This window comes from Neopsephotus bourkii, unplaced genomic scaffold, assembly GCF_033783945.1.
Source record: "Neopsephotus bourkii isolate Nb327-2 ecotype Australia unplaced genomic scaffold, CSIRO-AGI_Nbou_v1 NB_457, whole genome shotgun sequence".
In the NCBI taxonomy this organism is placed as follows: domain Eukaryota; kingdom Metazoa; phylum Chordata; class Aves; order Psittaciformes; family Psittacidae; genus Neopsephotus; species Neopsephotus bourkii.
The window spans coordinates 1,917,015-1,944,339 of record NW_026900959.1 but is presented as its reverse complement, the minus strand read 5'-3'; the positions used below and the strand labels follow the sequence as shown (position 1 = coordinate 1,944,339).

General features: G+C 60.3%; 2 protein-coding genes across 8 annotated transcripts in view; one reads left to right on the top strand and one right to left on the bottom strand.

Annotated features, from left to right (window-relative positions):
• PEBP4 (phosphatidylethanolamine binding protein 4) overlaps window positions 1–14,064 on the bottom strand; it is a 68,990-nt gene extending 54,926 nt beyond the window's left edge. Inside the window, exons 1-4 of one of the 4 annotated variants that reach the window (XM_061349760.1) lie at window positions 14,028–14,064; window positions 7,873–7,948; window positions 7,027–7,157; window positions 6,197–6,329 (exon numbers count right to left, since the gene is read on the bottom strand). In XM_061349760.1, the coding sequence (XP_061205744.1) occupies window positions 6,197–6,329; window positions 7,027–7,157; window positions 7,873–7,948; window positions 14,028–14,062 (375 nt within the window). In that variant the 5' untranslated portion in view covers window positions 14,063–14,064. Of the gene's footprint in view, window positions 1–6,196; window positions 6,330–7,026; window positions 7,158–7,833; window positions 7,852–7,872; window positions 7,949–8,094; window positions 8,120–8,260; window positions 8,284–14,027 lie in introns of those variants that run through there. The other 3 variants (XM_061349761.1, XM_061349762.1, XM_061349763.1) reach the window with 3 other exon arrangements.
• A 2,917-nt stretch (window positions 14,065–16,981) lies between these two features.
• RHOBTB2 (Rho related BTB domain containing 2) lies at window positions 16,982–27,107 on the top strand. Of its 4 annotated transcripts, XM_061349756.1 has the most exons (11): window positions 16,982–17,103; window positions 17,372–17,473; window positions 23,133–23,334; window positions 23,509–23,612; window positions 23,701–23,886; window positions 23,961–24,985; window positions 25,802–25,920; window positions 25,996–26,146; window positions 26,238–26,326; window positions 26,515–26,620; window positions 26,697–27,107. In XM_061349756.1, exons 1-11 carry the CDS (start codon window positions 17,036–17,038, stop codon window positions 26,933–26,935), a joined length of 2,391 nt encoding a protein of 796 aa, XP_061205740.1. In that variant the 5' UTR covers window positions 16,982–17,035; the 3' UTR covers window positions 26,936–27,107. The 4 variants fall into 4 exon arrangements, with proteins under 4 accessions (XP_061205740.1, XP_061205741.1, XP_061205739.1 ...); XM_061349757.1 differs by lacking the exons at window positions 16,982–17,103; window positions 17,372–17,473 and adding an exon at window positions 18,580–18,875; XM_061349755.1 differs by lacking the exons at window positions 16,982–17,103; window positions 17,372–17,473 and adding an exon at window positions 19,818–20,196.
• The last annotated feature ends 218 nt before the right edge of the window (window positions 27,108–27,325 follow it).

Here is a 27,325-nt window from a genome sequence, read left to right as displayed (position 1 = left end):
CTAAAGGTGCCCTGTGATGGCAGGGACTTGCCCATCCAATAAACCAGCATCACCACCACAAGAAGCCAAATTCCTCTTGTTGGCCAGGGCACAACCACACGCTCCCAGGCCTTTCCCACCGGAATCCCATCGATCCCATGGCACATCCCCACTCCACACAGCCACGAGCGGCGGCTCCGATTCGAGCACAGAAAGCGGGTGATTCAATACCGAGTCTACATCTGCAGCAGCAACACAATTATCTCGTGGAGTTCAACGATGATGGATAGAAGTTTTAATTACCAAACCTTTTCATCCTCCCCCACGCACAAGAAGTATATTTTCCTGGCATGTTTATTTAATAATAAAATATGATAAAATTACATGTTAGGGGGATAAAGTGCGCGCTGTGTGTAAAGCACAAGACGCGCTGAAGCCTGGTTTGTCACCAAAGCTGAAAACATTCGCTCCTTTGATCCGTTTTGGCTCCCAAGCAGCTCTGCAAGGAGCGAGCAGCGCATCCCTTGCTGCAGCCAGCCCGTGGCAGGGGTCAGGCAGGATGCACCCCGGTTCCTGCTGCTCCACGTGCCAGCGCGCTCCCCGCTCACGCAGGGCAGCGGATTGACAGCCTCCGCTCCTGCACACGTCCCCGGCTCTTGATTTACCCAAAGAGAAGAGCAAGCACAAGCCAGCTGCCTTAATTGCCACGGACAGGGCTAAAGGGTGGCCCTGTCACCCATCAGTATCATTTAGGGCTTGGGAAGTGCCCAATTCCCATGGGGAACGCCCGTTAGACCTCGGTGCTCATATCAGTCTTAATTTCATTTGGTCCTTAACACCACTGTCTGGTTCATGTATCCGTGCTGTACAGTAACGCTATCTGATGCATCCCATCCCCTGGCACCCCAGCATGGGGATGCTGCCACAGCGCTCTCTGCTCCCAACCCCAGCTGTTAACAGGGAACAGCACCAGTTCAGCCTGGTGGAGACCCGGCAGATGCAGGTTACTTCACTTCCCAACATGTGGAGAGTGCAGTTCCCCCCTCTTCCTCCTCGCATCGCAGCCTACAAGTAATTCTCCAGCAGGAAATATCCCCCCCTCCTTGGAAATTCACAGCCAACCTGCTAATGAGCCTTTGTGAAACTTGTGCCTTCTTACCTCTAATTTTACAGCCTGTTAGGATTTGAGCTCTGTGGACAGCCTCACATTTGGTTTGGAATTATAGGCTGAGTGGCTGTTCTCTCCTATTATTGTGCTGTCAATCTTGTATTAGCACATTATAATATGGTACACTGAATGCATCTGTTCTGTATATCACAAGTCCTAATTGTCATTTGTTGAATCACTTTGTCTTATATGATTGTTAAGCAATTATTTCATCCAAAGCAGCTTAAACTTTGATTACTGTATAGTGTGTACAGGGATCAAAGTAGAACCATCAGCTGCTTCAAACAGCTCCCTGCTGAAACAGGCACAAGTGTCTGTCCCACACCCGGGTGCATGCCAATACATAAGCAATAAGGAGAGCAGGCTTGATGACCTGGAGGCTCTTGGCAGCTCCCAAGCCCATCCTTCTGCCTGAAGGGGAGCATTGTTTGTCCAGGGTGGTTAAATGTCCAGCGAGCACGTAGGTAATGAAGCAGATGTGAAGTGACAGATCTGCCAGGGCTGCTCATGGAAAGGGGCTCTCATGGCATGCAGCACCAGCTGTCCCATCAGTCCCTCCTGGAATAGCACCCACACTTCCCATCCCCAAGGATGCTCTCCTGCATCCCCAAAGGTGCAGAAAGCAAAGCAGTGCTTCGCTCTGGGGTGCACAAAGGGGATCCCATCCCAGTGCAGCTCAGACCCTCACTCTTGTCCTGCCTGGGAGCGGGTCAGCAGAGGACAGGGCCGAGCCTGCAGCACACACACACTGCTTTGCTTCACCACCCCACACTTAAGCCCTCAAAGAGGCATTTCTGGTAGCTCAGAGGCCTCACACCAACCCCTCTGCTCAAGGCCAGGCTGAGCCCAGGCGCCAGGGAGCCGCTATGGAACAGGGCCATGGGAACCCAAACCAGCATCGGCTCCAGCAGGGCAACAGGGAGGGGTTCATCACCAGGGGCTTGGGCTAATCCCCATAATATCTGGCTGACAGCATGGGGAAGGAATGCTGGACCATTGTTCCTAAGTAGCCCAGACAGGACTGAGGGAAAAACAAGCTGGTGGCTCCTCAACCCCAGACAGATCCAGGAGCCACCAAGGATGCACAAACTGCTTGAAGCCATCTCTAATGAGACCCGACTTTAACCTGAGCGCTGCTCCAAAGCCCCTCTTGCAGCCAGCTGCAAAGCTCTGCCTGACACAAGTAGAGCACATCCCAATTAGGAGATGAAGCAGACCTTCTCCTCCCTTTGTGTGAAGCTAATGGGTTCCCTCATCCAAGCCATTTCCCGAATAATGGCCCTCAGATCCTAGAGCACAAACCCTTATAAATCAGGACTGTCCCCAATGCAGCCGCCAAAGGAGCAAAGGCTGGGACATAACCAGCAAATGGGATTTGCTGTGGACTCTTGCTAGAGGCAGGGTTGGGATCCCCAGCGCCATAGCAGGGCATTGCCATGGCCCTCCAGGCCCAGAGCAGCACCCCAGGGTGCTGGTGGCAGGTTTAGGCACAAAGAGGACATAGAGCTGCTGCTGTACGAAGCCTGATGCAACCCCTGAGGGCATCATCCCATGGTTTGCAGGGCTGGGGGGCTTTTCCAGCCCATTCCACTATGGGAATGGTTTAGGACACTGAAAACACACACAGTGCTTGCAAGATGATCCGTACAGCTGCAGGGAGCAGTTTGAGCTCACGGATGCTCCAATCTCAGCCTGGTTTACACAGAGAGGGGCCTCACAAACACCATTTCCATTCCAGTTTGGGGCTGTAGCCTGGTGAAACGCACTTGATTCCCAAGACACCTGCCCCCGGTCCAGAGAACGAGCCCCGTCCCTTCCTCACAGCCCCAAGGAGCCCCTAAGGAAGTTGTCAACCCCTGTGATAAAGGCAGTCTGGAGCAGCAGGTAGAAGGTAGTGCCCTGAACGGCAGCCCCAGCGCCTGGCGGCAGGTAAATTGCTTTTTAACAAGCAGACAACTCCTCTCGGTCGCATCTCCCGTATGTTTCTATAAGGGGCAGAAATGTGTTTTTAAAGGGCCAGCAAATAAAGTTCCCATCGATTTGATCCCCGGTGTAATCCGTTTTGCTGTCTGCCACCAACCGCGGTAATAAAAGAGCATCATGTAACGCGCCGTCCCGGGTAATGTGCCTATACATCATGGCAGGGGCCGTGATCTATCATTTTCCATGGGGATTGCTTAGCTGCAGGATTTATAAACTCGCCCCAAATTGATGCAATGTCCAATTTTCTTTTCCAATTTATTTTCGGTTGAGCAAAGCAATATTGAGGCAGGACCGGGAGGACGCCGTTCCCCCACTGATGTTTGCCGCTGTTCCCGCTTCCTCCTTGGCCTGGGAAAGGGCTTGGGGGGGTCAGGAAGATGCCAGCATGGTTTAATGGCTGCGTTTGGCATTTTGCCCCATGTCACCTCATTGCGGTGCTACCCACAGGTTGCATGGGATGCTCTCGGTGTTACCCGATGCTCAGAGGGGTCTTCAGCAAGGACCGAGCATCCTCAGCATCACAAAGCTGCATCTCGCAGACCAAGCTCTGCTCCAGCTCAAGGCTGAGGCAAAGGCACTTCCCCAAGCCGAGGGAAGGTCTGTGCCTCTGGACCTAAAGGATTCCCAGGGTACCTGAACCATCTTATCCCTCTGCCTGAGGATGCCGAGCAACCAGATGTAACCGCAGCTTCCATCGCACCAAATAAGGGGTCTTTTGGGAAGGCAAAGCGATGTTTGATCAAGCTGGCTGCAACGGCCAAGGGTCTGAACCAGGTAAACACCAACATATTCAATATTAACACATTAACCCCCCTGTTAACACACTGAAGATGAGGCACTGCTTTCCCCAGCAGCAGGAGGTGCGCCTCAAAGCCCAGCTCCACCCCACTTGGCCACCCTTCACCCACAAGCCCATTGACGCTGCCTTCACCAAGGAGCATCAGCGCTGCGAGCAGAGACCTCGGGCATGAGCAGGGTGAGGTTCAGCCCCCAGGAGCATGGGATGAGGACGGGGAATGTCCCATTCCCCCCGCTCGGGGGCGGATTTCCGGAGCCAACACACAAACACTCCGCATTTGGCTGCCTTTGGCGGTTGTTTTTCCGCAGGAGACGCAGTGTTCCGCGGGAAGCAGACACTTCCCACACGAGTTTGCATCCTCAAACCCCAGCTCCTCTGCCACCGAGTCCAACGGGAAAAGCATCGCCAGCCTTTTGCCCAGCCCATTTCTCACCCCTCCATCCATGGCATCACCAAGCTGCGGCAGGGCGATAGCACCCCACTGTGCCGGGAAGCATCACTTGGGGATGGAGGTAACTTCAGCGCAGGTTTCCCGTTCTCACTCGGGAATTACGGAAAGACAAATCCAGTTTCCTGACCTTAGAAATCCCATCATAAACCAGAAAAAGCAACCCCATCGCCTGAGCACGCCTCGGCCCTGGCACAGGATGTGGCAGCTCTGCTTCCCACTCACTTCAGGGGGATTTTTAGCAGGGAAAAAGATTATCCCAAAGCATCCTGACAGGTTTGGGAGAGAACCCATCCATTCCCATAGAGAAAAACCTGAGGAATTCAGAACCAGTCCTCTGCCCATCCCAGTGCCACAGTGGGCATCCCATCCCAAGCATGGTGCACACAGCTCCGAAGCCAGAGCTCACCTGCCTTGTTTTCAGGTTCACAGATACAAAGCCTTTATCCCCCCCCAGCACATCCCAGGGTCTGGGCCTGCTTAGCCCCCAAGTCCTCCCCACAGCATCATTTGCTGGACAGAGCAGCATCCATCAGCATCACCGCAGCCCAGTCCCTGCCCTTCTCCCTGCTTTCCAGGACAGCAACAAGCAGCAAGTGCTGCATCCCCGGGAAGCCTCCAACTCCTGGAAAGCCACACACGAGTGAGGGATGAGTCCATGAACAGCATCCGGTGCCGGGGGTTAACCCTTTGGTGGAATCAGGCATCTTTAAGGGAAGAGTTTTACTTCAACCCATGTGACAAGAGGGGAAGAGGCTTCCCAGACGGCAACGAAGCAGCCAGAAAAACCGATTCTTGCCACTTCAAGGTACCAACAAGATGCACAAGAGCCGGGTTCCCCCCTTACCAGGGTTGGGGTCAGTGATGGGGAAGCTGCAATGGGCTGCTGGCAAGGATCGCAGCAGGGTTTGGGGACAAGGCTGATGCCACCACATCCTCTGATGGGCACAGCGGGTGCTGTGATCCCAGCCCCTGGCACAGCCCTGCGCGGCACCGCATCTGCCCTCCTCCTCCTCCTCCTCCTCCCTGCCAGGACAGCCCCAGCCCATCGGGAGCGCCCAGCGCTGGAGCTCGGGAAGTTCAATGCTGCCACCCGGTGGCGGCGGGCGGTAACAGCAGCTTCGGGGTCCGGATGGGGGGGGCGGTCAGGACCGAGCTTGGGTTTGCTTGAAGGAGCTCAGGGGAAGTTTAAAACGCGACGGAAACGGCAGCAAATGAGACCAAAATGTTCTCATGGCAGGGGTTGGGGTGGAGGGGACCTTAAAGTTCCTCCAGTTCCAACCCCTGCCACTGGAGCAGCTTGCTCCAAGCCCCTGTGTCCAACCTGGCCTTGAGCACTGCCAGGGATGGGGCAGCCACAGCTTCTCTGGGCACCCTGTGCCAGCGCCTCAGCACCCTCACAGGGAAGAGCTTCTGCCTAAGAGCTCAGCTCAGTCTCCCCTCGGGCAGGTTCAAGCCATTCCCCTTGGCCTGTCCCTACATGGCCCCTACCAGCAGGAGTTTCAGTTTACCCGCAGCTCAACCTCAAACCAAAGCCCTGAAGCACAGGAAAGCAGCTTACAAAGTCACCCAACAACCAGCCCCTGCGGCTGATGGCACTTTGCCCACGGGCCAAGGCTACCAAGCAACACACAACACTGCGCAAACACCTCCCAGGCCATCCCCGGCACCCAAAGCAAAGGCACTGAGCTTCCCTGCCTGCCCAGGATCAAAGTCCAAGCACACACATGTGTAAGCAACGTTTTCCCAATGGATTCTTCCCCTGTGATCCAGATACACCTCGAGTTAACAGCAAAGCTGGGAGCAGTGCAGGACTCACCTTGTCAGCCTGCGGGTACCGGACACGGGGGCTGCCCCATTCCCTGCTGATGCGCTCCCGGTACTGGTGGCACTTGGGGATGTACGAGCAGCCCACGTCACCCAGCTCCGGGTAAATGACTTCCAAATCCCCTCTGCAGAGAGAAAGGAGGAGAGGACACGGGATGGGTGAGGTGACACCGTGCAGTGCATGGGAATTAGAGCCACTTCCCAGAGCCACTGGCTCCAGTGCTGGGCAGGAGATGCAGGATCCAGCTTGCTGCCACCAAGTGCAGCACCTTGTGCACCAGGATAAAAGCACCCTCCTGTGCACACCTGAGATGGGCCACATTCACCATAGGCTTTAAAGGAATCATGGCCTATAGGGGTGAATTTAAGGCTTGAAGATGGCGAGGAGGAGAACAAAGCCACCCTCACCCCCTTGGCTGTAGACAAGCAGCTTGAACCCAGCCTGCTCTGTTCTGGGGACTGACAGTGCAGCAGCAGGGCAGGTGTCTCCAGCTCCAACCCGAAGCACTTCCCCTCCACATCATCTAACAGCAGAGGGGCCACCAGGACAAGCCATTGGGTACCACAGCGCGTGTGCAGCGAGCCTCAAGGCCACCAGCTCACCATCAGCATCCCCATGGCACAACCCCAGGTCTGCGGGATGAACCGCTCCAGAACTTCCCTGCCCCAAGGAGCAGCCTCCTCCCTCTGGAACCCCCCATGGAAAACCAAAGGAAGAAAGCCATGGATGTTGATAGCCCTGGCAAAGGGGCCGGTGGTGTCCCAGGAGGTGATGGGACACAGGGGGCAGTGCATGGCTGGAGGCAATGGGGAGCCCCTCACCTGCAGAACAAGCTGTCCCCATCGCTGAGCATCTGGAAGAAGCAGGTCCTGGAAGGTTCATCAGGCCAAGAGGCTGCGGCACCAGTCAGGAGAGCAGCCAGGAACAGAGCACCCAGCGGCCTCATCCTGCCCTGTGGGGACCAGGAGACAGCAAAGTCAGGGCTGTGACCCAGTGCTCCCTCCCAGCAGCCACAGCATCCCCATCCCAGTGATGCAGCTTGGCCAGCTCCAGCCGAGCACACCCCTCCTTACACATCATTCCCATCCCACCCCAGTTCCACATCATTAACCCCAGTAATGTCACAGGTAAACCATGCTCCCTGCTGCTGCTGCTCCATGCAGGAAACATGGGACCACAGCAGGTTTGCAGCAAGACCCCCCCATCTCAGAAGAGCCATTTCTGCCCACATGGCACCAGGGATGCACACACAGGACAGCAGCAGAGCAGCCACAGCCATCACTGCGATGCTGCACTCCAAGCCCAAGTGGCACCAAGAGGGAACAGAGCCCCTGCTCCCTGCTGCTCTTCCCAGGACTCGGAGGAGATGGGAAAGATGAGAACTTGGCATCGGGGTTGGTCATGGTCTAAGCAAGGCCGCTTCCAACGGATGCACAACCAGCACCGACCAGCATCCCTGACCCCCAGCACAGCATCTGCATGGGGACAGCACCAGGGCTCAACTGAACCCAGCCACAGCCTCTCCTGCACCAGGACAACGATGACAAAGCACAAAGCGAGCCTCGAGGATGAGGGGAGCTGGGGCACGGGGTGCAGGCACCCCCCTCCCTGCCCAGCTCAGCCCTCACCTCCCCTGCAGCATCCTGAGGCCCTGCCAAGGCACTTACCAGCCAGGTCCTGGGGATGGGAGAGCAGCTCTGAGGCAGAGCCTGGAGCTCTGAGGTTGCCGTGGAGATGGTTTCCCTGGAAGGAGGGGGAAGAAGGGACTGGAAATGGAAACACAGCCTGGGGAAGGGGCAGCTCGTCCCTAAAGGAGCATGGAAACAGGAGATGGGGCTTGCATCCCACAGGGATGGTCCCCAGTCCATCCACCACACTCAGGTCCTCACCTGGCCCGTACCCCCCTCTGCACCAGCAGCTTCCCAGCTCATTATAAGGGGTGCTGCCCAAGTATTCAGTAGCACCGGCCTGTCCTCCCCATTGCCTCATGGGTTCTGGGTGAGGCATAGGCAGAGAAGCCCACTGCCAGTTGGGAATGGGTATTACAGCACTTACTGTATCATTATATAATGAAGTGCCAGCACGCAGAGCGAGCACGAGCAGGTGCCAGCACCACTGTCATCACAGAGAGGAAAAAGGCATCAGGCTTCACTAATGAGAAACATTAATGTATTGGGAATGATCCGGAGGGTTTAGGGGCTAATGGCTCCGGTTCCCACGCTACAACATGGGCAAAGCCCATAATTAGAGCCCTGAGCATGCAGCCAGGCTCACGTGAGTACCGCTGCTCCCATCGGAGTCAGGAGCACTGCTTGGCATGAGTCAGGATCATAAAACGGGGCTTACATCCTCTATCCCAGGCCAAGGGGGTGATATCCCAGCAGAGCCACACAGGTAAGGACACCCAATGTTAATGATGATGACAGCTACCAAGAGACTCTGGCATGGGAAGGTGGCTTTGGGAAAAGCAGGATTCCAAGCCCCTGTGTCCAACCTGGCCTTGAACACTGTCAGGGATGGGGCAGCCACAGCTTCTCTGGGCAAGCAGCATCACTATGGTTCCTGCAGGGGTTAGTATGGGTGTCCACTGGGCAGAGGTCACCCAAACAGCAGCAAAAGCCACAGACGGGGTGAACTCCACACAGAAGCAGAGAGAAACCCTTCTCACAGAGCCCATATGAGCCACTGCAATCTGGAGACCTCCCTAGAGGATCCCCAAATGGGATGAGCACAAAGGGTTTGCTGACAGACAAGGCACAGAAGGATCCCCGGGGGATGCTCTGGAAGGAAAACCCACGGGAGCATCAATCCCTTGCAGCATCCTTGCTCGGATGGACTCAGCCTTTCTCTAAGCACTGTTTGCAGAGCAGTTACAAAGATTTCATTTCTCCTGCTCAGGAGCCTGCTGGAAAGGCAGCGGGAAGCCTCAGCAGCAAACCCACACCATGGAATGGGTTGGGTTGAAGGGGCCTTAAAGCTCCTCCAGTTCCAATGGCAGGGACCCCTTCCACTGGAGCAGCTTGCTCCAAGCCCCTGGTCCAACCTGCCCTTGAGCACTCCATCACCAGGGTAGAAAACCCATGGCAAAGTGATGCCCCCGGAGCACAGCCCCTGCAGAGCCAGAGGGGTCCCCAGGGGTTTGAAGCCACCAGACTCCGATTTCGACTTGGTCCCCTCTGGCTCTGCAGCAGGCACAGCCCTGCCTGCACCCCTGCTCCAAGCCTCACAAACCCATGCAGAGGATGGGCAGCTCCCACCAGCCCATGCCTGGAGCTCTGGGAGCCAGGGAGAGCCGATAAACCATGCACTGAGAGCCCACACTGAGCCGCTTGCCCTGCGGAGCGGGATGCTCCCATGGGAACACGCAGAGAGCGGTGTCAAGGCGGGTGCAGACCAGGAGCCAGCCTCCTCCCCAGTAACCCCAGTGTGTTTGCATGGCTCCTCTCCTGACTAAGCAGTGCGGGACCGCAGGAATCTCGTCTTTCCAGCTGCTGGGAAGCCTCCGGCGCGGTGCTGGGGGAAGCTGTGCTCATCCAGGATTTCCACCCCGCATTCAATGAGATCCTGCCTCCACTTATGGGGATGCTTCACACCTTCATGCAAAGCCACCATTGGAAGCAGTGCTGTAACCCGCTCCTGCATCCCAGCACCCTCCATAGCCTCACAAGCTGCTGCCAAGGTCCCAGAACCTTACCCAGGGGTGACTGAGAGCATCAGGACACAGCTCAACCAGAAACCAGAGCATTTCAAGGAACATCAGCTCAACGGGACAGGCTCACAAAGCTTTCACACATGCAGAGCCCCCGGCTCTGCTGCTGTTACTTAATGCCGGGTTTTAACACAAACCAAGTGTTTCCAGGTCAGGAATTCCCCATAAATGCTCATGAGACAGCAGCTTTTTGTCCCACCAGGAGCCAAACGCACGTTGGTGGAGCTCTGGAATTTCCCACCCAAGCCACAGGCTTCCTGTGGCTGTTAAAGATTAACCAGTGCCATTTACAACCCACTTCAGGGCTTCTTCCAACTTCACGCAGCACCGCATCCCTGCCCCATAGAAACCTGGTTTGTTTCATGCAATCCAAGTTCATCCCACCCCATCCCATCGAGTGACCTCAGCAATCCCCAGCCATTCACTGCCTGCAGGGACAGAACAAGGAGATGGTTCCACTGCGCATCCCCTGCTGCATCCCCGGGGTGAACCACAGAGAACCACTGCAGCCTCTTGGGAGCTGCCCCCTTCTCACATGGAGCCAAGGCCGTGGCTTTGCCCTGATGCTCCTGAAAGCAGAGGTTTCCCAGGCTCGCAGGATGGGAGAGGGCTTCTGCCTAAGAGCCCAGCTCAGTCTCCCCTCGGGCAGGTTCAAGCCATTCCCTTTGGACTCTCCCTACAGGCCCTTGTGCAAAGCCCCTCTCCTTGCAGCCCCCCCTTACGCTATTTATTGTTGCTGTGCATTAGCAAAGGCCCTGCTGGGCACTAAATGTGCTCATTCCCCTCCAAGTGCAACCCAGCCGCTGCAGGAAGAGCTCAGTTTTGCCTTCAAAGCCCAGCATTTCCTGCGATTTGGGCTCCTCCTGCCTCAGTTTCCCCACGGAAACCAACTCCGAAAGCCGAGAGGCGTTCATTGACACGGACCCCCACAGGGCAGAGCCCTGGCCGGGGGAATCCCCTGGGTCTTTGCTCCCGTTCCCAGCTCGTTTTCCCCTTGGCACTCAGCAAAGGGAACAAAACCGCATCCGCTCTCCCCATTCAGAGCCGGCGGCACCGCCTGCCCTGCTCTCACCTCGGCAGCGCCGCTCCGCCCGCTCCCGGCGGTGGGGAGGGGGCCCAAGGTCACCCTCACCTTGCCCCAGGGCAGGGGCTTCGGGAGTGACGAGCACCCGATCTGCTGGGTGGGTTTCGGGAACGCGACGGCTTCATTCCGGCTTGGATCGGCTGCGGTTCCCCCCGGATGTGTCTGTGGGCCCCTAAGGATCAGGGGCTGAAGACACGGGCAGAAACCACCCTGCCCGCAGCTTGCAACCGGAACAAGCTGAATCCAAACCCGCTCAGGGGAGAGCTAGGAAAGGGCCTGAGTGACCAAAGGGGAAGGCTCAGAGCCCCACAAGGGGGCTCAGACCTGCAGCATCCTCCAGGCAGGAATCGCTATGGGGCAGGGAGGGGATGCACGATGCTTTCGCCCTTTGAAGCTGCAGCGCCTGCAGGCTCCTGCACTCTGATCCCAGCAGAAGATGCAGCACAGCACAAGCCGGGCATCAGAGCAGAGCCAGGGCTGCTGCGAGCCCCCAGAGCCAAGCACCAGCCCCTCTCCTTCATGGGCATCACCGGAGCACCCAGGAGAGGAGGAACATTCCCTGTTTCCAGGCAATAAGCACATGGCTGGGAGCAGCCCCCCAGGCCTGGCAGCAGCACACAGGGAGCCCCCCCTTCTCCTGCCGGCCCAGCTCCATCCTAAACCTCAGCTCCAGCAGCACCGCAAGCAGGAATGCGTCTCAGCCCCTGCAGCACCCAACAGCACCCCAAGCACAAGGCAGCAGCACCTTCACCCATAGCATCGCATGGAGCAGGGATGGGGGGACCACATCTGCATCCCATCCACACCCCATGAACCCCAGCAGCAAACAGCACATGTGGGGGGCTTGGGGGTGTCACTGGGTGGCTGCAGAGCCCGCGGTGGTGACCTTGGTGCAGGCATCCAGCCCATTGCACAAGGAACCATCGCAGAGCCCACCCTGCCACCAGCAAGCACCTTGTGACTGCTCCTGCCGGAGCTGCAGCTCTCCCTGGAGAAGGGCTTCTATTTTGGGCAGAGTGTTTTCACTTGGCCTATATTAAGCAGTCACAAGGCAGAGCTGTGCAGAGCCTCCTGCCTTCAGAGCCAGCAGCTCCCAGCGGCGCTGCGCTGCTCACCAGGCCCCTGCCTGATGCCAGCAGCATCCTCGTATTCACACCCTTGCTGAGAGGCACCCCTTGGGCTCAAGCTCCAGCATTAAGGCTCCTCCATCCCTGCCCCCAGAGACAGGAGAAGGCACCCAGCATCGCTGCAGACACTGACACACAACAGCACCATGGGGGTCTATAGCACTGAGAAAGCCTCATGTGTGCGCTCTGCTCAACCTGCCCCCCGGGATGCTGATGGGCACAGGGACCAGGCTATGGAAGGGTCACTCAGGTACCTTCATCTCTCTTCCCACCATTGCACCCTGGCAAGAAGGCGTCTCCCAGCCCCGTGGATGCTCCAGTTGTGATTCCAGCCCTTTGGGGATGCCAGCAACAAGCAAACACCCATTCCCCATCCCTGCCATGGCACGGGCCAGGCTGGGCACTGCTCGTGGGAAAGCCCTGGGGCAGCAGGTTAATGAGGAGCTGGGGATGAGGAAGCAGCATCCTCTGCTCTGACTCAGGCTTGGCTAAACCCGGCCCCACCAGTTGCACCATCAGGTCCCAATGGGCTGGCAGGGCTCTGCTGCCCACCCCGTGCCAGCTGGAGCCAGGGATCCGCATGGAATCTGGGCTGGCTGAGCAGGGATGCCTATAAATAGCACCGTGTGGATTCAGCCCGCATGTGGCTCTTCCCTTCAGTCCACAGCCTGGTTTCTGCCTCCCTGAGGGGAGCCCAGCCTGGATGGACCCTGGTAAATCACAGGCAAAGCAGGGAGACAGACGGGTTCAATCAGTCCAAATCCCCAGTGTACTTACACCAGATTAACCTCTGCACCAGCACACCCCCAAACCACACTCAACTGGTTGGACCCTTCCTTAAATGGGGTTAACTGCTCTGCCACGGGGGTTGTACGGGTTTAATGGGCTCAGCAGAGCCCCAGCACAAGCCCCCATCACAGCCCCATGCAGAGGGGGGGCCCTGCTCCCTTCAAGGCCTGTTTGGGGTTGCGAAGGGGTGAGGGGGCTCCCCACAGGTCCTCAGGACTGGGGAAGCTCCTGAGCTCGGGTCCCACTTCCAAAAGGCTTCTCCAGCTCCCCCCTCCCCAAACATCCTCTCCCAGCCCCAAGGCTGCGCAGGGGACCCCAAGGCTGCGCAGGGGACCCCAAGGCTGCGCAGGGGACCCCAAGGCTGCGCAGGGGACCCCAAGGCTGCGCAGGGGACCCCAAGGCTGCGCAGGGGACCCCAAGGCTGCGCAGGGGACCCCAAGGCTGCGCAGGGGACCCCAAGGCTGCGCAGGGGACCCCAAGGCTGCGCAGGGGACCCCAAGGCTGCGCAGGGGACCCCAAGGTGACCCCATTTGCAGCTCCCCACACCCCCAACAACGCAACCAGCAGCAAACCAAGAGGAGAACCAGCACAAGACCCCCCCAGTACAACACAACCCCCCCTTCCTTCCCCTTCCCACCTACCCCCGGTGTCCCCAGGCCCGCACCGGCAGCGCCGCAGCAGAGGGGAGCCTGTGCCCGGGCAGCTCTGGCACAGCCCCAGCCCCACAGCAGCTCCTTGGCAGGGCTGAGGCTGGAGCTGGCTCAGGGAAGGCTGAACCCCCCCCATCCCCATGGTGACCCCCGTGAGCAGGGCACGGGCTAACGCTGCCCCCTGCAGAGGCCGAGGCTGCCCTCAGGATGCTCCACACCAGGCGTTGCTCCAGGCTGGGAACGTTTCCTTGCTCCATGACCCAGCAAGAAGGAGCCTCCTCAGGCCCTGCACCAGTCAGGCGTGAAAACGCCCCTCGCTCCCCCTTCCAGCTTCACCCAGGGCAAGGCAAAGGCTCACTGGAGCTGTGAGCAAGCCCTGGGTGCCAGCAGCAGCTCCAGTACAAGGTGAGACAAGACCTGGCCAGCAAACCCCCGGTGCCCGTGCTGCAGAGCACATTCCTACCTGTTATCAGCTGCATCTCTACCCGCAGAAGGCATCCTCCAAGGGGAGCAGGGCTGGGGGAGGCTCCTCCTGCCTCTTTTGAAGCCTGGTGGGCACCTGCAGCCCATCACCCATCAGCTCCCTCCTTTCCCATTGACTCACAGCTGGTCCCACTGAATCACCCCTGCCAAGCACCTTGCCATGGCCCGTGGCCATTTCCCTGGTCCCTTGGTTCCCATTGACTCACCCGGAGCTCGCCCTCCCCTTTCCATCCCCATCCTGCTCACTTTGACTCACCCTGCCCTCAGTGTCACCAGCATCCCAGAGGAGCATCCCACAAGCACCTCCCAGCCCGTGCCCAAGTGCCACTGCCAAGCCCCAAGGCTGCAAGGGAGGGTTTGGTTTTCCAAGGATTCCCTCTTATTTCTCACCCTGCTGGCATCTTCTGCTGTGTTTTCTTCCACAGACCATGGGAGAAACAAGAGATTTGCAGACTTCAGGTGGAACCAACGGCTTAAACACATTCCTTCCCCCTTCCCATCCATCCCTCCCTCCATCCATCCAGGCCCATTTTCTCCAGCTGCGATGCTGGAAGCATTTAGGACTGAGTTGGGAAGTGGGAACGATGGGGAGCGTGCCGCCGGCGCACCCGGAATGGAAAATTCCCATGTGTGGAGCTCGGATTGCGGTCCAACAGGTTTTAGTGCCGGCCCCTTTACTCGTGTCAGTGCAAAAACTCATCCTTAGGGCATTTGTTTGGATCACATGGGCGAGGGTATAAAAACGCCTCCTCCCTGCCCTGGCCACTCGGCACCTTTGGGAAGCGAAGGGACCGGAGGGGATCGCTGTGGACGGAGCCAAGCCGGAGCTCACAGGTAACCACAGCACCTGCACCCAGCACCTTCAGCTCTGTTCCCCCACCCCAGGGCTCTGCAAGGGCTGACCCCAGCCACAGCAATGGGATAAGGTGAGGCGGAGGGGGTTCTCCCTGTCTCCTTTCCCTCTGGAGCGGGTGATGCTCTCAGCTCCTCATTGCCCCTTTGCTCCCCTTTGAGCTGCTGGACCCCAGCGAGGCTCCATGGGTTGTACTGGTGGCAACTGGAGTTGGCACTGTGGGCAGAGAGCAACGTGCAAGGAGACACCAAAGGGACGTGTGCTATGGGGCCGATGCTGCCCCATGGGAACGGATCACAGCAGAGCTGCTCGTGGCTGCCTCAATAAGGGGTGTTGATGTCTCCTGGCAGGTAGTCAAGGGCGTCCATGCAGCACCAGCGCTGCCTGCCTGGCTCCTGCTGCCTGCGGTCGGGCAGGGGCAGCCGTTGGGGCAGGAAGTGGTTTTGGGGCTCGGCTGCTGCTCTCCCATGGGCTAAGGGGGGGAAAGGGGGTGATGCTCCCACCCATCGCCCTCTGCCCTGCCCCAGTGCTGCTGCCGCTGCTGGTCCCACACCCCCAAGGCCCCTCTTTAGCTGCCTTTCAAGCAGCCCCCATGGATGAGATGGACCCAAGCAGCTCTTCTGCTCCATCCCTCACCCCATAGCCTGGTCCTGCGGGGGACCCCAGAAGTTTCCTCCCTCCCCATCACTGCTTCTCTCTGTGCTCTCCATCCCCACTGGAGACAGTTGCTTAGAAACAGACTCCTTCTTCTTTGAGTTTTGAATTATCCTTTCTTAAGATGGCGATAACAGCACCCCCAAACCCAACCCCCCCCAGCCCTGAGCCGTGGGACAGGACCCAGGCAGGTCCCACTTCGCCCTCTCTCTGAGCATCGCTCCCCAAGCTGCAGCAAGGCCCCCCCTGCACCCCATAGCAGGGCACCATGTGAGAATGGATGCCTTTCGGGGGGGTATTTCCCCTCCCTGCTGACAAGCCCGGGCTTGCTGGCGGTGTTACCCGCCTGTTCCTGCCGCCCTTCCCATAGCAGGAGCAAAGGGAAGCAGCGAAGCCACAGGATGCACCGTTACAAGAGGAACTTTCCCCAAAATAGCAGCTTTTCACAGCGCTTTCAGGAGGCGTCAGCAGCTCCTGGGGCTGTGGATGCTGCATGGAGCAGCCTGAGCCTGCGAGCGCTCCCGGCTGCAGCCCTCCTGTGAGCATGGGGCCGGCCCTGCATCCCCAAACCCTGCTGAGGTGATGGGAAGCAGCTGGAGGAGCAGCAGGAGCTGGGATTTCATCTCACTCCATGGGATAAATCCCACACATCCCAGCTGAAGGGTGCAGGAATCCAGCACACGCAGGCTGAGACCTTGACCCCATTCCTAGAGCCCCAGATGTTCATGAGCTCTGCTAGAGGAGGATGCTTTGCTTGGAGGACACGTGGCATTAAACAGCAGTACAATGGCTCCTTCTGGGTTTAAATATTGATGGAGGGAGTGATGAATCCCTGGGATGCTGCGCAGTGTCGATGGCAGGATGAGCTATCACCCATGGCCTATCAGGTGCCTTGTTTCAGGGCTGGCAGACGGGAGCTGGGTCAGAGGATGCGAGTGCAGTGAATTTCCAGAGCATCCCATCTCCTGGCTCGGCCATAGACCCTGCTGCTGCGGCAGGGCATGAGGTGAAAGGTGCAGAAATGCTCTTTTGGCTTGTTCTTGACTTTCCCCCCCGGTTTTCTGGCCTCTCCATCCCAGCCCACGGAGGCACATCCATGGGGATTGGGGTTTGGCGGCATTTGGCAGGGTGCTGGTTGGAGACTTCTGCCTGCTGGGTCCACATGGATATTAAGCCCATTATGTGAGCTGATGGAGCCTGCATGGGTGCCTGGGGGATGCTGCAGATCCCTTGCAGCAGAGCAGAGCAGCACACTGGAGGGGAGACCCTCACTGCTCTTCGTGCCTGGATCCAGAGAAGGACCCAGCACCACGGTGGGTCTCTGAACCCCATTCCCAGCAGGAGCCAGGCTTTGCTGGGATCGAAGCCCGGGCTGGACTCTGCTCCAGCCTGACGTGTGCAGGCACCGGTGATGCAGAGCTGGGGAAGGAGGGGACAGCCCCGCTGCCCTGCCTTGCTTCGGAGCCCTGGCCAAGGCAAACATGCTCGGTGGTGGCACCAGGCACGGCCTGGGCTCCCTGTGCCAGCAGGGAAGGCTCCCGCTCCCAGGGTAAGATGCTTGGAGCAGGGAATGGGGACTCCCCTTGAGCACTGGGGCTGCGAGGAGGCTGTGGCTGGGCTTCAGTGGAAGCGATGGGTCTGTGCATGCCTGTTGCAGGTATCCATGCATCTCCCCCTCGGCTGCTGTGTGGTGAAGGCGGGGGCATGGGGAGAGCAGACCTCGTGCCTGAGAACAGGCTTTCAGTGCCCTGGGTGGCGGGGCAAGAGGGCAGGGGGTGGCTGCGGGATGTGACTGCATGTGTGGGGTGTTTCCACAGAGCCCTTCTGCCCTTCCCCATCGGGATCTGCCAGGAGAAAGAGATGGGAACGCAAGGGAAAGGCAGCCCCGCCGGGAAGATGACAGCCATGGCCCACAGCCTGTGAGTACCCTCTGCTCCTCCTCACGCGCTCTCCCTCCAGCCGCTTTCTCCAGGGGACTTTGCTCTTTGCTCCCTTTTGCTCCATTCCCGCATGGATAAGGCAGAAAACCCATGGCAGGGCTCAGGGCAGAGCAAGGCAAAGGCAGGTCCACAGCAGTGGGGGTATCGGGGTGTTCCCCCCCCCCCAAATCCGCTGTTCCCAGGGTGCTGCCGGCAAGGGATGCTGCCCTCTGCAAGGTGAATACCACTGAGCTCAGCCTTATATGGGGACCAGGGTGGGGGGCACTGGGGGGCAGCCCTGTTACAGTGGTGGCAGAGCTGCAAATGGGTTTGCATCCCCGCATCCATCTGCCAGCCCCCAGAGAGGCTGGACACAGGGAACACCTGGGAAGGGATGGGAATGCTCCGGCATTAGAGTCATAAAGTTTAATCAGGGAGGGCATGGAATCATGGAACCAATCCGGTTGGAAAACACCTTTAAGATCAACAAGTCCAACCTTTACCCCCTGACTGCCAATGGCTGGAGCAGTATCTGCTCGTGTCTGATACCCAGAGGGCTTCTTCTTTCCTTGCTGGGAAGGGGGAGATGGAGGTAGGAGGATGCTATGGAGTGCTTAGTGCGAGCTTCCTGCTGTGACCCCTCTGTAACGCTCAGCATCGGCTCTGGAGCTCTGTGCCTGGGAATGAGGGTGATCATGGAGCTGGGCAGATGGGAGCCCTCTGGGACAGGTTCAGGAGGCTTAAACCAGAGAGAGCCGTGGGAGCGGGGAGAGGACAGGGTTGTAAGCCCAGCCCTGACAGGGGCAGCGGTGCCGGCCTCGCCATCCCTGGGGTGCAGCGGGATGCAGCGGGATGCAGCGCATCAGCTGAGACGCGTTTCGCCTCCCATGGAGATGCTCCGGAGCCCATTCCCGTGCCCGGAGCCCTCCCTGGTGCCTCCCACCGAACTTATCCCTGCTCCTCCTGCCGGGAAAAGGGCCCGGGAGCCCCGCGGGTGACAATTGTGCTGTTGTTGTGCCTGGCAGGGAGGGCGCAGGCGGGATTCGGCTGCCCGGAAAGCCGCCGGCAGCTCTTTATGCCACAATTAAGCACCTGCTACAAGAGAGCAAATAAGCCAAATCATGCGGCTCCAAACCAGCCTTGCGTGTTCCTTCCCCGTGACCCACTCCAGGCAGGAGAAGGCTCGGAGCTGCGGCTCGGCTGCTCGCAGCTCCCGTTGCAAGGCACGGAACAGCTTCCTTGGGAAGCCAAAAGCTTCTCCACGGGCTCACGGAGCCGGCGTGGGCTCGGAGGCAGCACCGGGAGCTGCCTATGCCCGGCTCAGACCCCCCCCCTCCCTTCCCCAGTAAGCGACTCCATCTCCTTCTGCTATGGAGAGAGAGATCCCGGTCCTGCGAGTTAGGTGAGGCGGGGGGGGGGGATGCCGGGGGGGGGGATGCGGGGCTGGGATGGGGAGCAGGGACCGGGGGCCGCTGGACCTGCGAGGTGAGCGCCGGGGGCTGACGCCGGCTGACGCGGGGTTGCATCAGTGCCACGGGCTGGGGAGGCCGAGCTTAGCCCGGCACCAGGAAAAGGGGGGGGAAAGGCGGCCGAAAGCCTTGGGAAAGGATGGCGAGGCATCACATGATGCGGATGTTCGGGGTCAAGGCAGCGGGACCCGGCGCCTTCCCGGCAGCCGCGCTGCGGGGATGACTTTGGGGTTTTACGTGCCCTGAGCTGGGGGTTTGGGGCAGCGCTGGGGGGGGCTGTGGGGTGAGGAGGGGGCTGTGAGGAGCGCTACGGGCTGGGGTTCAAGGGCAGCGCTGCAGCGTGTGGATAGATGGGTCACATCTGCCCCACACAGGAGAACAGCCCCGGGTGCTGAGGGGGGGTCTGGGAGCAGCCACATGAGGGGTCTGCTCTGGTGCAGCCCCTTCCTCAGCTGGGCTGGTGGCCTGCAGCAGCACACATGGCCTGATGGGGAGCTGAGGGGCTGGAAGAATCCGTGTAGCCCCCGTCCAACAAGGGTTGGGGGGGAAAGATGGTCCAAGGAGGGGGCAGGCAGAGGGTGAGGGAGAGGAGGGAGGATGGAGGTGGGATGCAGGGAGAGGATGAGGGCTGGATGCAGCAGGTGATGGAGGCTGAGATGGGGGTATAGGGATGGAGTCCCACACTGGTGTGGGTTAGGGGCAGGATGGAGACCAATCCATGGCAAAACTAGGGGGCAAAATGGGGGTTCTCATTCGAGGCAGGATTGGGGGTGCAGGATGAGGGTCCCTATCAAGGGCAGGACTGGGGTGGCAGGACAAGGGTCCCCATGCATCGCAGATGGTGGGGAGCAGGATGAAGACCCCTGCGAGAGGGGGCAGGAGGTGGGTCCCGCAGCCCCCCAGGCGTCCCCCCCCCGGTCTCTCTCAGCCAATGGGCGGCAGCGGGGGGCCGGGGGCGGGGCCTCGGTGGGGCCGGTTGTTTTTTGTGAATGAAAGGCGGGGCGGGCGCGACTGCAGCGCGCAGGGCTCGTCCGCGCAAGGCTCCGCGCAGGGCTCCGCGCAGCGCAGCTGGGCCGCGGATGCTGAGCGCGGGGCGGCCGAGGTGCCGGCATGGGCCCCCCCGCCCCAGGCCCTGAGCCGCGCAGCGCAGCGCCCAGCCCCGCCGAGCCGAGCCGCGCAACCTGCGCCGTGGCCATGTCCGGAGGGGAGAGCCCGGCCCCGGCCCCTGGGAGCCGCCGCTTCGTCTGTGTTGGTGTAAGTACCGGGGAGCCCCCCCCCGCCTCCCGAGCCCCCCTCCCCGCATCCTGCCCCGCCACGGGGCCCGGCCCCGTCCCGCTGCACCCGCCGCTGCCTTGCAGTGCCCCGCATCCCGGCCTGGGGGTACCGAGCACCGCCGACCCCACTGCTGTGCCCTCCACCCCCGGCCTGGGTCTAACCCAGCCTCCTTGAGATGTCCCACCCCCGATCTGAGTGCTCTGAGCACCTCCGGCCCCTTGCAATGCCCCGCACCCCGATCCGGGTCCTTCGAGCATCCCTGGCCCCTTTGCAGTGCCCTGCTCCTACTCCCGATGCCCTGAAGCCTCAATCTTGGTGCTCCGAGCATACCTGGCCCCATAGCAATGCCCTCATCTTCAGCGTGGGCTCTCCGAGCACTCCCGTCCCCACTGTACAGCCCCGCACCCAATCCCGGTGCTCCTCAGCCCCCTTGCAATGCTCTGCACCCCGATATGGGTGCTCCGAGCGCCCTCGGCCCCATCGCAATGCCCCACATCCCCGCTGTGGGTCTTCCGAGCATCCCCGGCCCCATCGCAATGCCCCGCTCCCGGTGCTCCGGGTCCCCTGTGCCGCGGCCGGGCCCGTCCGTGCCGCAGCCCTGCTCGGGGCCCCGCTCCCTCCCATCGCGGCCTGCACAGCCCCGGCTCCTTCCTTCGGGCTCCTTCCTCCGGGCCCTGGCTCCCCCCCCCCATCGCACGGCTGCCGCCGGTGGGTCCCGGCAGGGGCCGCGTTATTTTCGTGCATCGCTGCCGTTTTGGGGCGGTTTCCCCCCGCTTTGGGGCCTCTCCTCCGCTCGCGAGGTGCGGGATGGAGGATTTTTAGCCTGGGAGTTGCTAGGCGACGGTCCGGGGGTGATGGTGCAGTTGCCTTGGCAACCGCGGGCTGGGCAGCCTGGAAGGAGCGATTCTGGGGGGTCCCATTGGGGTGAACTGGGTGCCCGTGGTTTGGGTTGGGGGCTGCGGTTGGCAGGGAGAACGGTGCTGGGGGCTGCTGCAGGCTGGAGCATCCCTGCTCCACAGGGAAAGGCTTTTCCTTGGGGGGGGGATCTCTGATGTTTTGGCATCTCGGGTTATTTCTTGCTCTGTGGTGGGTTTTGGAGAGATGGGGGAAGGTGGTTGCGGAGGTGGCTACGTGGTGCTGTTGGAATTGTCCCTGCAAAGAGGCTCAGCCCCCTCCGGGGGTGATGGGAGCTCCCTAGCGTGCTTCTGCTTTATTCCGAGCCCATATTTTGTGCCTGCTGCTGTCCCCCTCTTCCTCCCCTCCATGATCCCGTTAGGATTTAGCCCTTAATTCCCTGGGAGCACCAGACTTTCCCCTGTGCTGGGCTGGGTGCAGGATGAGCATCCAGGCAGCCTCCCGCAGTTGTCATCTCCATGTGCCTTCTCCCCATCTGAATGAGCTTGGCCCGCTTGGGAGCACGGCTGGTCCTAAAAATAACTGCAGCAAAGCTCCATGAGCACCAATGACCCCCCCCGAGATCTCCTGGTCCCATAGGGGAAAGCTGATCCTGGGAAGAGCAGGGATAGTGCTGGAGGGGGATGCATGAGATGGAAACAGATTTCCATGGGTTAACAGGGAAGGAGAGAACCTGCCCTGACTCTTTGCACTGCGCAGAGCCCAAGGAGGTGGCAGCTCCCGGTTTTCAATGCCCTCAGCAGTAGAATTCCCTGCATCCCAAAGGATGGAGGGGATGAGGCAACTCGGAGAACTTTTGCCTTGGGACCAGCCGATGCCTCGGCACTGGCACCTAAAGCGGCCTGGATCGGTGCCACCGCCTCTGCCTACGCTTGCCCTGTGGCTCGATGCTGCTCGGTGCGGAGCCCTCTCACGTGCCCTCTCCGCTGCCTGGGGTAGCTCAGGTGTGCCAGGGAGCCTGCGCACGGGAGGGAGGTGCTAACATTGGGAAGTCCTTGCCAGGCTGGTTTGGGGCGCTGTGGCCGTGGTCCCCGCGCTCCGTTGCCATCGTTACCGGGTGCTGTAGCTCACTGAGCCTTGGCGCTGGTGGTTTATTAGAGCAGCATGTGAGGCCGGGGCCAGGAGGGGGTGATGGGGGGGAAGAGATCTGTGGCTTTGGGAAGTTCAAAGCAATTGGGATGTGAGGTGGTTTTTTCTTTGTCCTTTTCCCCCCTTTGGTTCAATCTCCTCCCTGCTTTTCCTCCTGGAAACCACATAAATCCCTGTCTTAATGCTGTGGTGAGTTCCTTCTGGCTGGTTTAGGGGGCTTTGAGCAGGCAGAGGGTGCTCCACCTCACGGGATACGGGTGCTTTGCATCGGCTTCGCAGCACCCACAGCACCAACCTCTCTCTTGGGAGCACCGGGGAAGGTTGGAGATGCTGGGAGCCTTCCCAAACCCGACGGTTCCTGATCCTCCTGGGAACGTGATGAGTTCCTCCTTTGCTGCTCTTAGCTGGGAGCAACCATTCCCGGTGGGAATGGGGTGGGAGGTCAGCACCGAGGGTGAGACCCCCCCAGGCCAGGCTGGCAGCGCTCGGTCGGTCGGATCTGGAAGCTTCGCTTGCAAAGGCTGGAAAGGGAGAAAGGGGAAAGGAAGAAGGGGGGGGGGAAGGAAGAAGCCTCATCTCACATGAACAAGCGTGAGGCAGAGCGGGGAGGAGGAGGGGATGGAACGCAGGGCATGTGTCTGCCGCGCGGCGCACGCTGCCACGGGCACCTGCAGCGTTACAGGGGAGCTGCCTGCACTCTGCCTGCACCCTGCTTGCATTCCTGCCTTCACCGGTGCTCCCGGTCACTGCAGCGTTTCCCTGGTGCTGCCAGGGGCTGGTGGCTCTGAGTGTGAGTATCAGCATCGTATCGTTGCTTCACCCCCCTCCTTGGCATCCCATCCCATCCCATCTGGAGACAGCCCACCCTGGCTTCTCCCAAGCATATTTCCGACCCCCCCTTTCCCCTCCAGGTCCCAATTAATGGATTCTGACATGGATTATGAGAGGCCAAACGTAGAAACTATCAAGTGCGTCGTGGTCGGGGACAACGCGGTGGGCAAGACCCGACTCATCTGCGCCCGCGCCTGCAACGCCACTTTGACCCAGTACCAGCTCCTTGCCACCCACGTGCCCACAGTGTGGGCCATCGACCAGTACCGGGTCTGCCAGGAGGTGAGGGTGATGCTCAGCTCATGGATACTCCAAGGGAGCCCCAAGGAAAGGGAGCGGCATCCTCCCCATGGGGGAACTGGGGATGACTCCTCTGTATCTTGCATGCGGTGGGGACAGCCCCACTCTTGCAGGGCTCAAGGACTAAGGAGCTGGATGGTGCTTCTGTTCCCGCAGGTGCTGGAGCGCTCCCGGGACGTGGTAGATGATGTTAGTGTGTCCCTGCGGCTCTGGGACACCTTTGGTGACCACCACAAAGACAGGCGCTTTGCCTATGGCAGGTAGGAGAGAGGCAGAGCCTTGTGGTACCCTCGGCATGGTGGGAGAGCAAAGCTCCATCCCCAAGCTGCACCTTCCCCTTCCTCGCAGGTCCGACGTCGTGGTTTTGTGCTTCTCCATCGCCAACCCCAACTCCCTGCACCACGTGAAGACCATGTGGTACCCAGAGATCAAGCACTTCTGTCCCCGCGCGCCCGTCATCCTGGTGGGCTGCCAGCTCGACCTGCGCTACGCCGACCTGGAGGCCGTCAACCGGGCACGGCGACCCTTGGCCAGGTAGGGCTCGTGCCACGGGGATGCCTGTACCTGCCCTTAGCGCACACCTCTTCATTGTCCCCCCTCTTTCCTAGGCCAATCAAACCCAATGAGATCCTTCCCCCGGAGAAGGGGAGGGAGGTGGCCAAGGAGCTGGGCATCCCCTATTACGAGACGAGCGTGGTGGCCCAGTTTGGCATCAAGGACGTCTTCGACAACGCCATCCGCGCCGCCCTCATCTCCCGCCGTCACCTGCAGTTCTGGAAGTCCCACCTCCGCAACGTGCAGCGGCCTCTCCTCCAAGCCCCCTTCCTGCCCCCAAAGCCCCCTCCACCCATCATCATGGTCCCGGACCCCCCTTCCAACAACGAGGAGCGTCCTGCCCACCTCCTGGAGGACCCGCTGTGCGCGGACGTCATCCTGGTGCTGCAAGAGAAGATCAAAATCTACGCACACAAGATCTACCTCTCCACCTCCTCCTCCAAGTTCTACGACCTGTTCCTCATGGACCTGAGCGAGGAGGAGCAGCAGAGCACCGCGGGGCACGGCTTCGGGGTGGCCGTCACGGCGGCCGCCGAGCGGATGCTGCACCAAGAGGAGAGGCACCACGGGCGGGATTTCCTCCTCCGTGCTGCGAGCTTTGATATCTGTGAGAGCACCGAGGAGGCCGGGTCTGGCCAGAGGAAACCGTGCCTTAGAGCCTCCACCAGTGATGGGATCCTGCGGGGCAACCGCTACGAGAACGGGGAGCACGGGCTGCGGCGGGGACGGAACCTGTCCTCTTGGAGCCGGGCGTTCACCAGCATCCAGGAGGAGATGGCAGAAGACCCCCTGACCTACAAGTCCAAGCTGATGGTGGTGGTGAAGATGGACGCTTCCATCCAGCCGGGTCCTTTCCGGGCCGTGCTGAAGTACCTGTACACAGGGGAGCTGGATGAGAACGAGCGGGACCTCATGCACATCGCTCACATCGCTGAGCTGCTGGAGGTGTTCGACCTCCGCATGATGGTGGCCAACATCCTCAACAACGAGGCGTTCATGAACCAGGAGATCACCAAAGCCTTCCACGTCCGGAGGACCAACCGGGTGAAGGAATGCCTGGCCAAGGGGACTTTCTCGGGTACAGCCACGGGCCCAGGGGGAGGACCACATCTCCTTTGTGGGGGGCTCTAATGGAAGGATGGGGGCTCGGAGCTGATGTCCCTGCCCCAGGGACACGTTTTGGGTGCCTGGGAGCTCCATGGCTTTGTGCTTTACCCTGCGAGGGATGCTCCTGCCGCAGGGGTTGCTGCTCCCCAGCCCAGCCCAGGGTTCTGTTTGTCCACAGAGAGCAGCAAAGGCGACTTCCTGCCCCCCCCCCAGGTCTGGGTTTCATGGGGTCATTGATTTATGAGCAGCACCGTGCCCTGGGTGGGCCTTCCCCAGCACCGCGTGCCACCGGCGTGTGCCGTGCTGCTGCGGGGGGATGTCCCAAGGGTGCCAGTGTCCCAGCATCCCTCCGGCTGCGTGGGGCTGGGCCTGGATGAGGCCAGGCTGTCGCTGTCAGGGGCAGACATGTGCTGGCCTTGGGGAGAAGCTGTGGTCCAGGCCGGAGAGCAGAACAGGGCATGGGAAACCCCCAGCAATTCCAAGCTCTGTCCCAAGGTTCAGGCTTGGGCGAGACTTTTGGTTCCTGGGATTTCCACTTTGCTTCCCAATGAGTTGTGTTGTGCCTTGGGAAAACCGCTTGGAAGAGGCAGAGCCTGAGCAAGGCCCTTCCCTGAGCTCGTCTGAGTGATGAGGAGATACTGGGAAATGAAACGGGGACCTTTAGGGAGAAAACACAGGAAGGACCAGGCTCTGTCCCCTTCCCTCTGCGGTCCCCGGTGCGAGCCGGGGGGTGCCTGAGCCCTGGTGACAGGGATGGTCCCAGCAGCATCGCTCTGCTTGTCCCCAGATGTCACCTTCGTGCTGGATGATGGTGCTATCAGTGCCCACAAGCCCCTGCTCATCTCCAGCTGCGACTGGATGGCCGCGATGTTCGGCGGCCCCTTTGTGGAGAGCTCCACCAACGAGGTGAGGCCACAGCCTGCCGGGATGGGGGGGACAGGTGGGGACGGTCGCAGGGTGACAACGGTGCGCGTCCCGTAGGTGGCACTTCCTTACACCAGCAAGAGCTGCATGCGGGCGGTGCTGGAGTACCTCTACACCGGGCAGTTCAGCTCCAGCCCCGACCTCGACGACATGAAGCTCATCATCCTCGCCAACCGCCTCTGCCTGCCGCATCTGGTGGCTCTCACTGGTGAGTCCTGCCAGCCGCACCGCGGTGCTGGCTCCCCACTGTCCCCATGCTCCCGTGTCCCAACCGCTCCAACCCCGTGTGTCCCTCACAGAGCAGTACACGGTCACCGGCCTGATGGAGGCGGCACAGATGATGGTGGACATCGATGGGGACGTGCTCGTGTTCCTGGAGCTGGCTCAGGTAGGAGAAAGGGCTGGAAGGAGAAGAGAAGGCTCCTGAAGGGGAGACCCTAGAGCAGCTCCAGAGCCTAAAGGGGCTGCAGGGAACCTGGAGAGGGGCTTTGGGATATAAGGGATACAGGGACAGGACGAGGGGAATGGCTTTAACGTGCCTGAGGGTGGCTCTGACGTGGGCTCCATCTCTCCCAGTTCCACTGCGCCTACCAGCTGGCGGACTGGTGCCTGCATCACATCTGCACCAACTACAACAACGTCTGCCGCAAGTTCCCCCGGGACATGAAGGCCATGTCGGGAGGTGAGTGGGGGCCGGGGCGGGGAGAGGGGGGTTCCGGGGGTCCCAGCACTGCCCTCACCCCCCCGTCTCCCTGCAGAGAACCAGGAGTACTTCGAGAAGCACCGCTGGCCGCCGGTGTGGTACCTGAAGGAGGAGGATCACTACCAGCGGGCGAAGAAGGAGCGGGAGAAGGAAGACTACCTCCACCTCAAGCGGCAGCCCAAGAGGCGCTGGCTCTTCTGGAACGCCTCCTCCTCCCCTTCCTCCTCTCCTTCGTCGTCGGCAGCCACAGCCTCCTCTTCCTCCTCCTCTTCCTCCTCCTCGGCTGTGGTTTGAGAGCCCGTCCTCGCCCTGGCTCCAGCATCCCGGGGAGGAGGAGGAGGAGGAGGAACGGGGGAGCCCTGCCCCAGCGCCAGGCGTGGAGCAGCCGCCAGCAGCCGAAGCCCTGGAGGAGACGATGGCAGCAGGGGCTCACCCCTGGGGATGCGCAGCAGCTCCTGGAGCCCTGCTCTCCGGAGCGAGCAGCAGGAGAATCTCCCGCTTGCAGGAGCACGAGGGCTGGCGCGGGGTTAGTTTGGGGGTGGTTTTGTTTCTTCTGATGAGCATCAGCAGCGCAAGGAAGGAGAAGAAGAAGAAGAACCCATCGGCTTCCACTCTGATGTGCGAGCAGGAGCGGTGGGATGTGCTTGGTTTGATGGCATCTCATCACCCCGGGCAGCCGGAGCC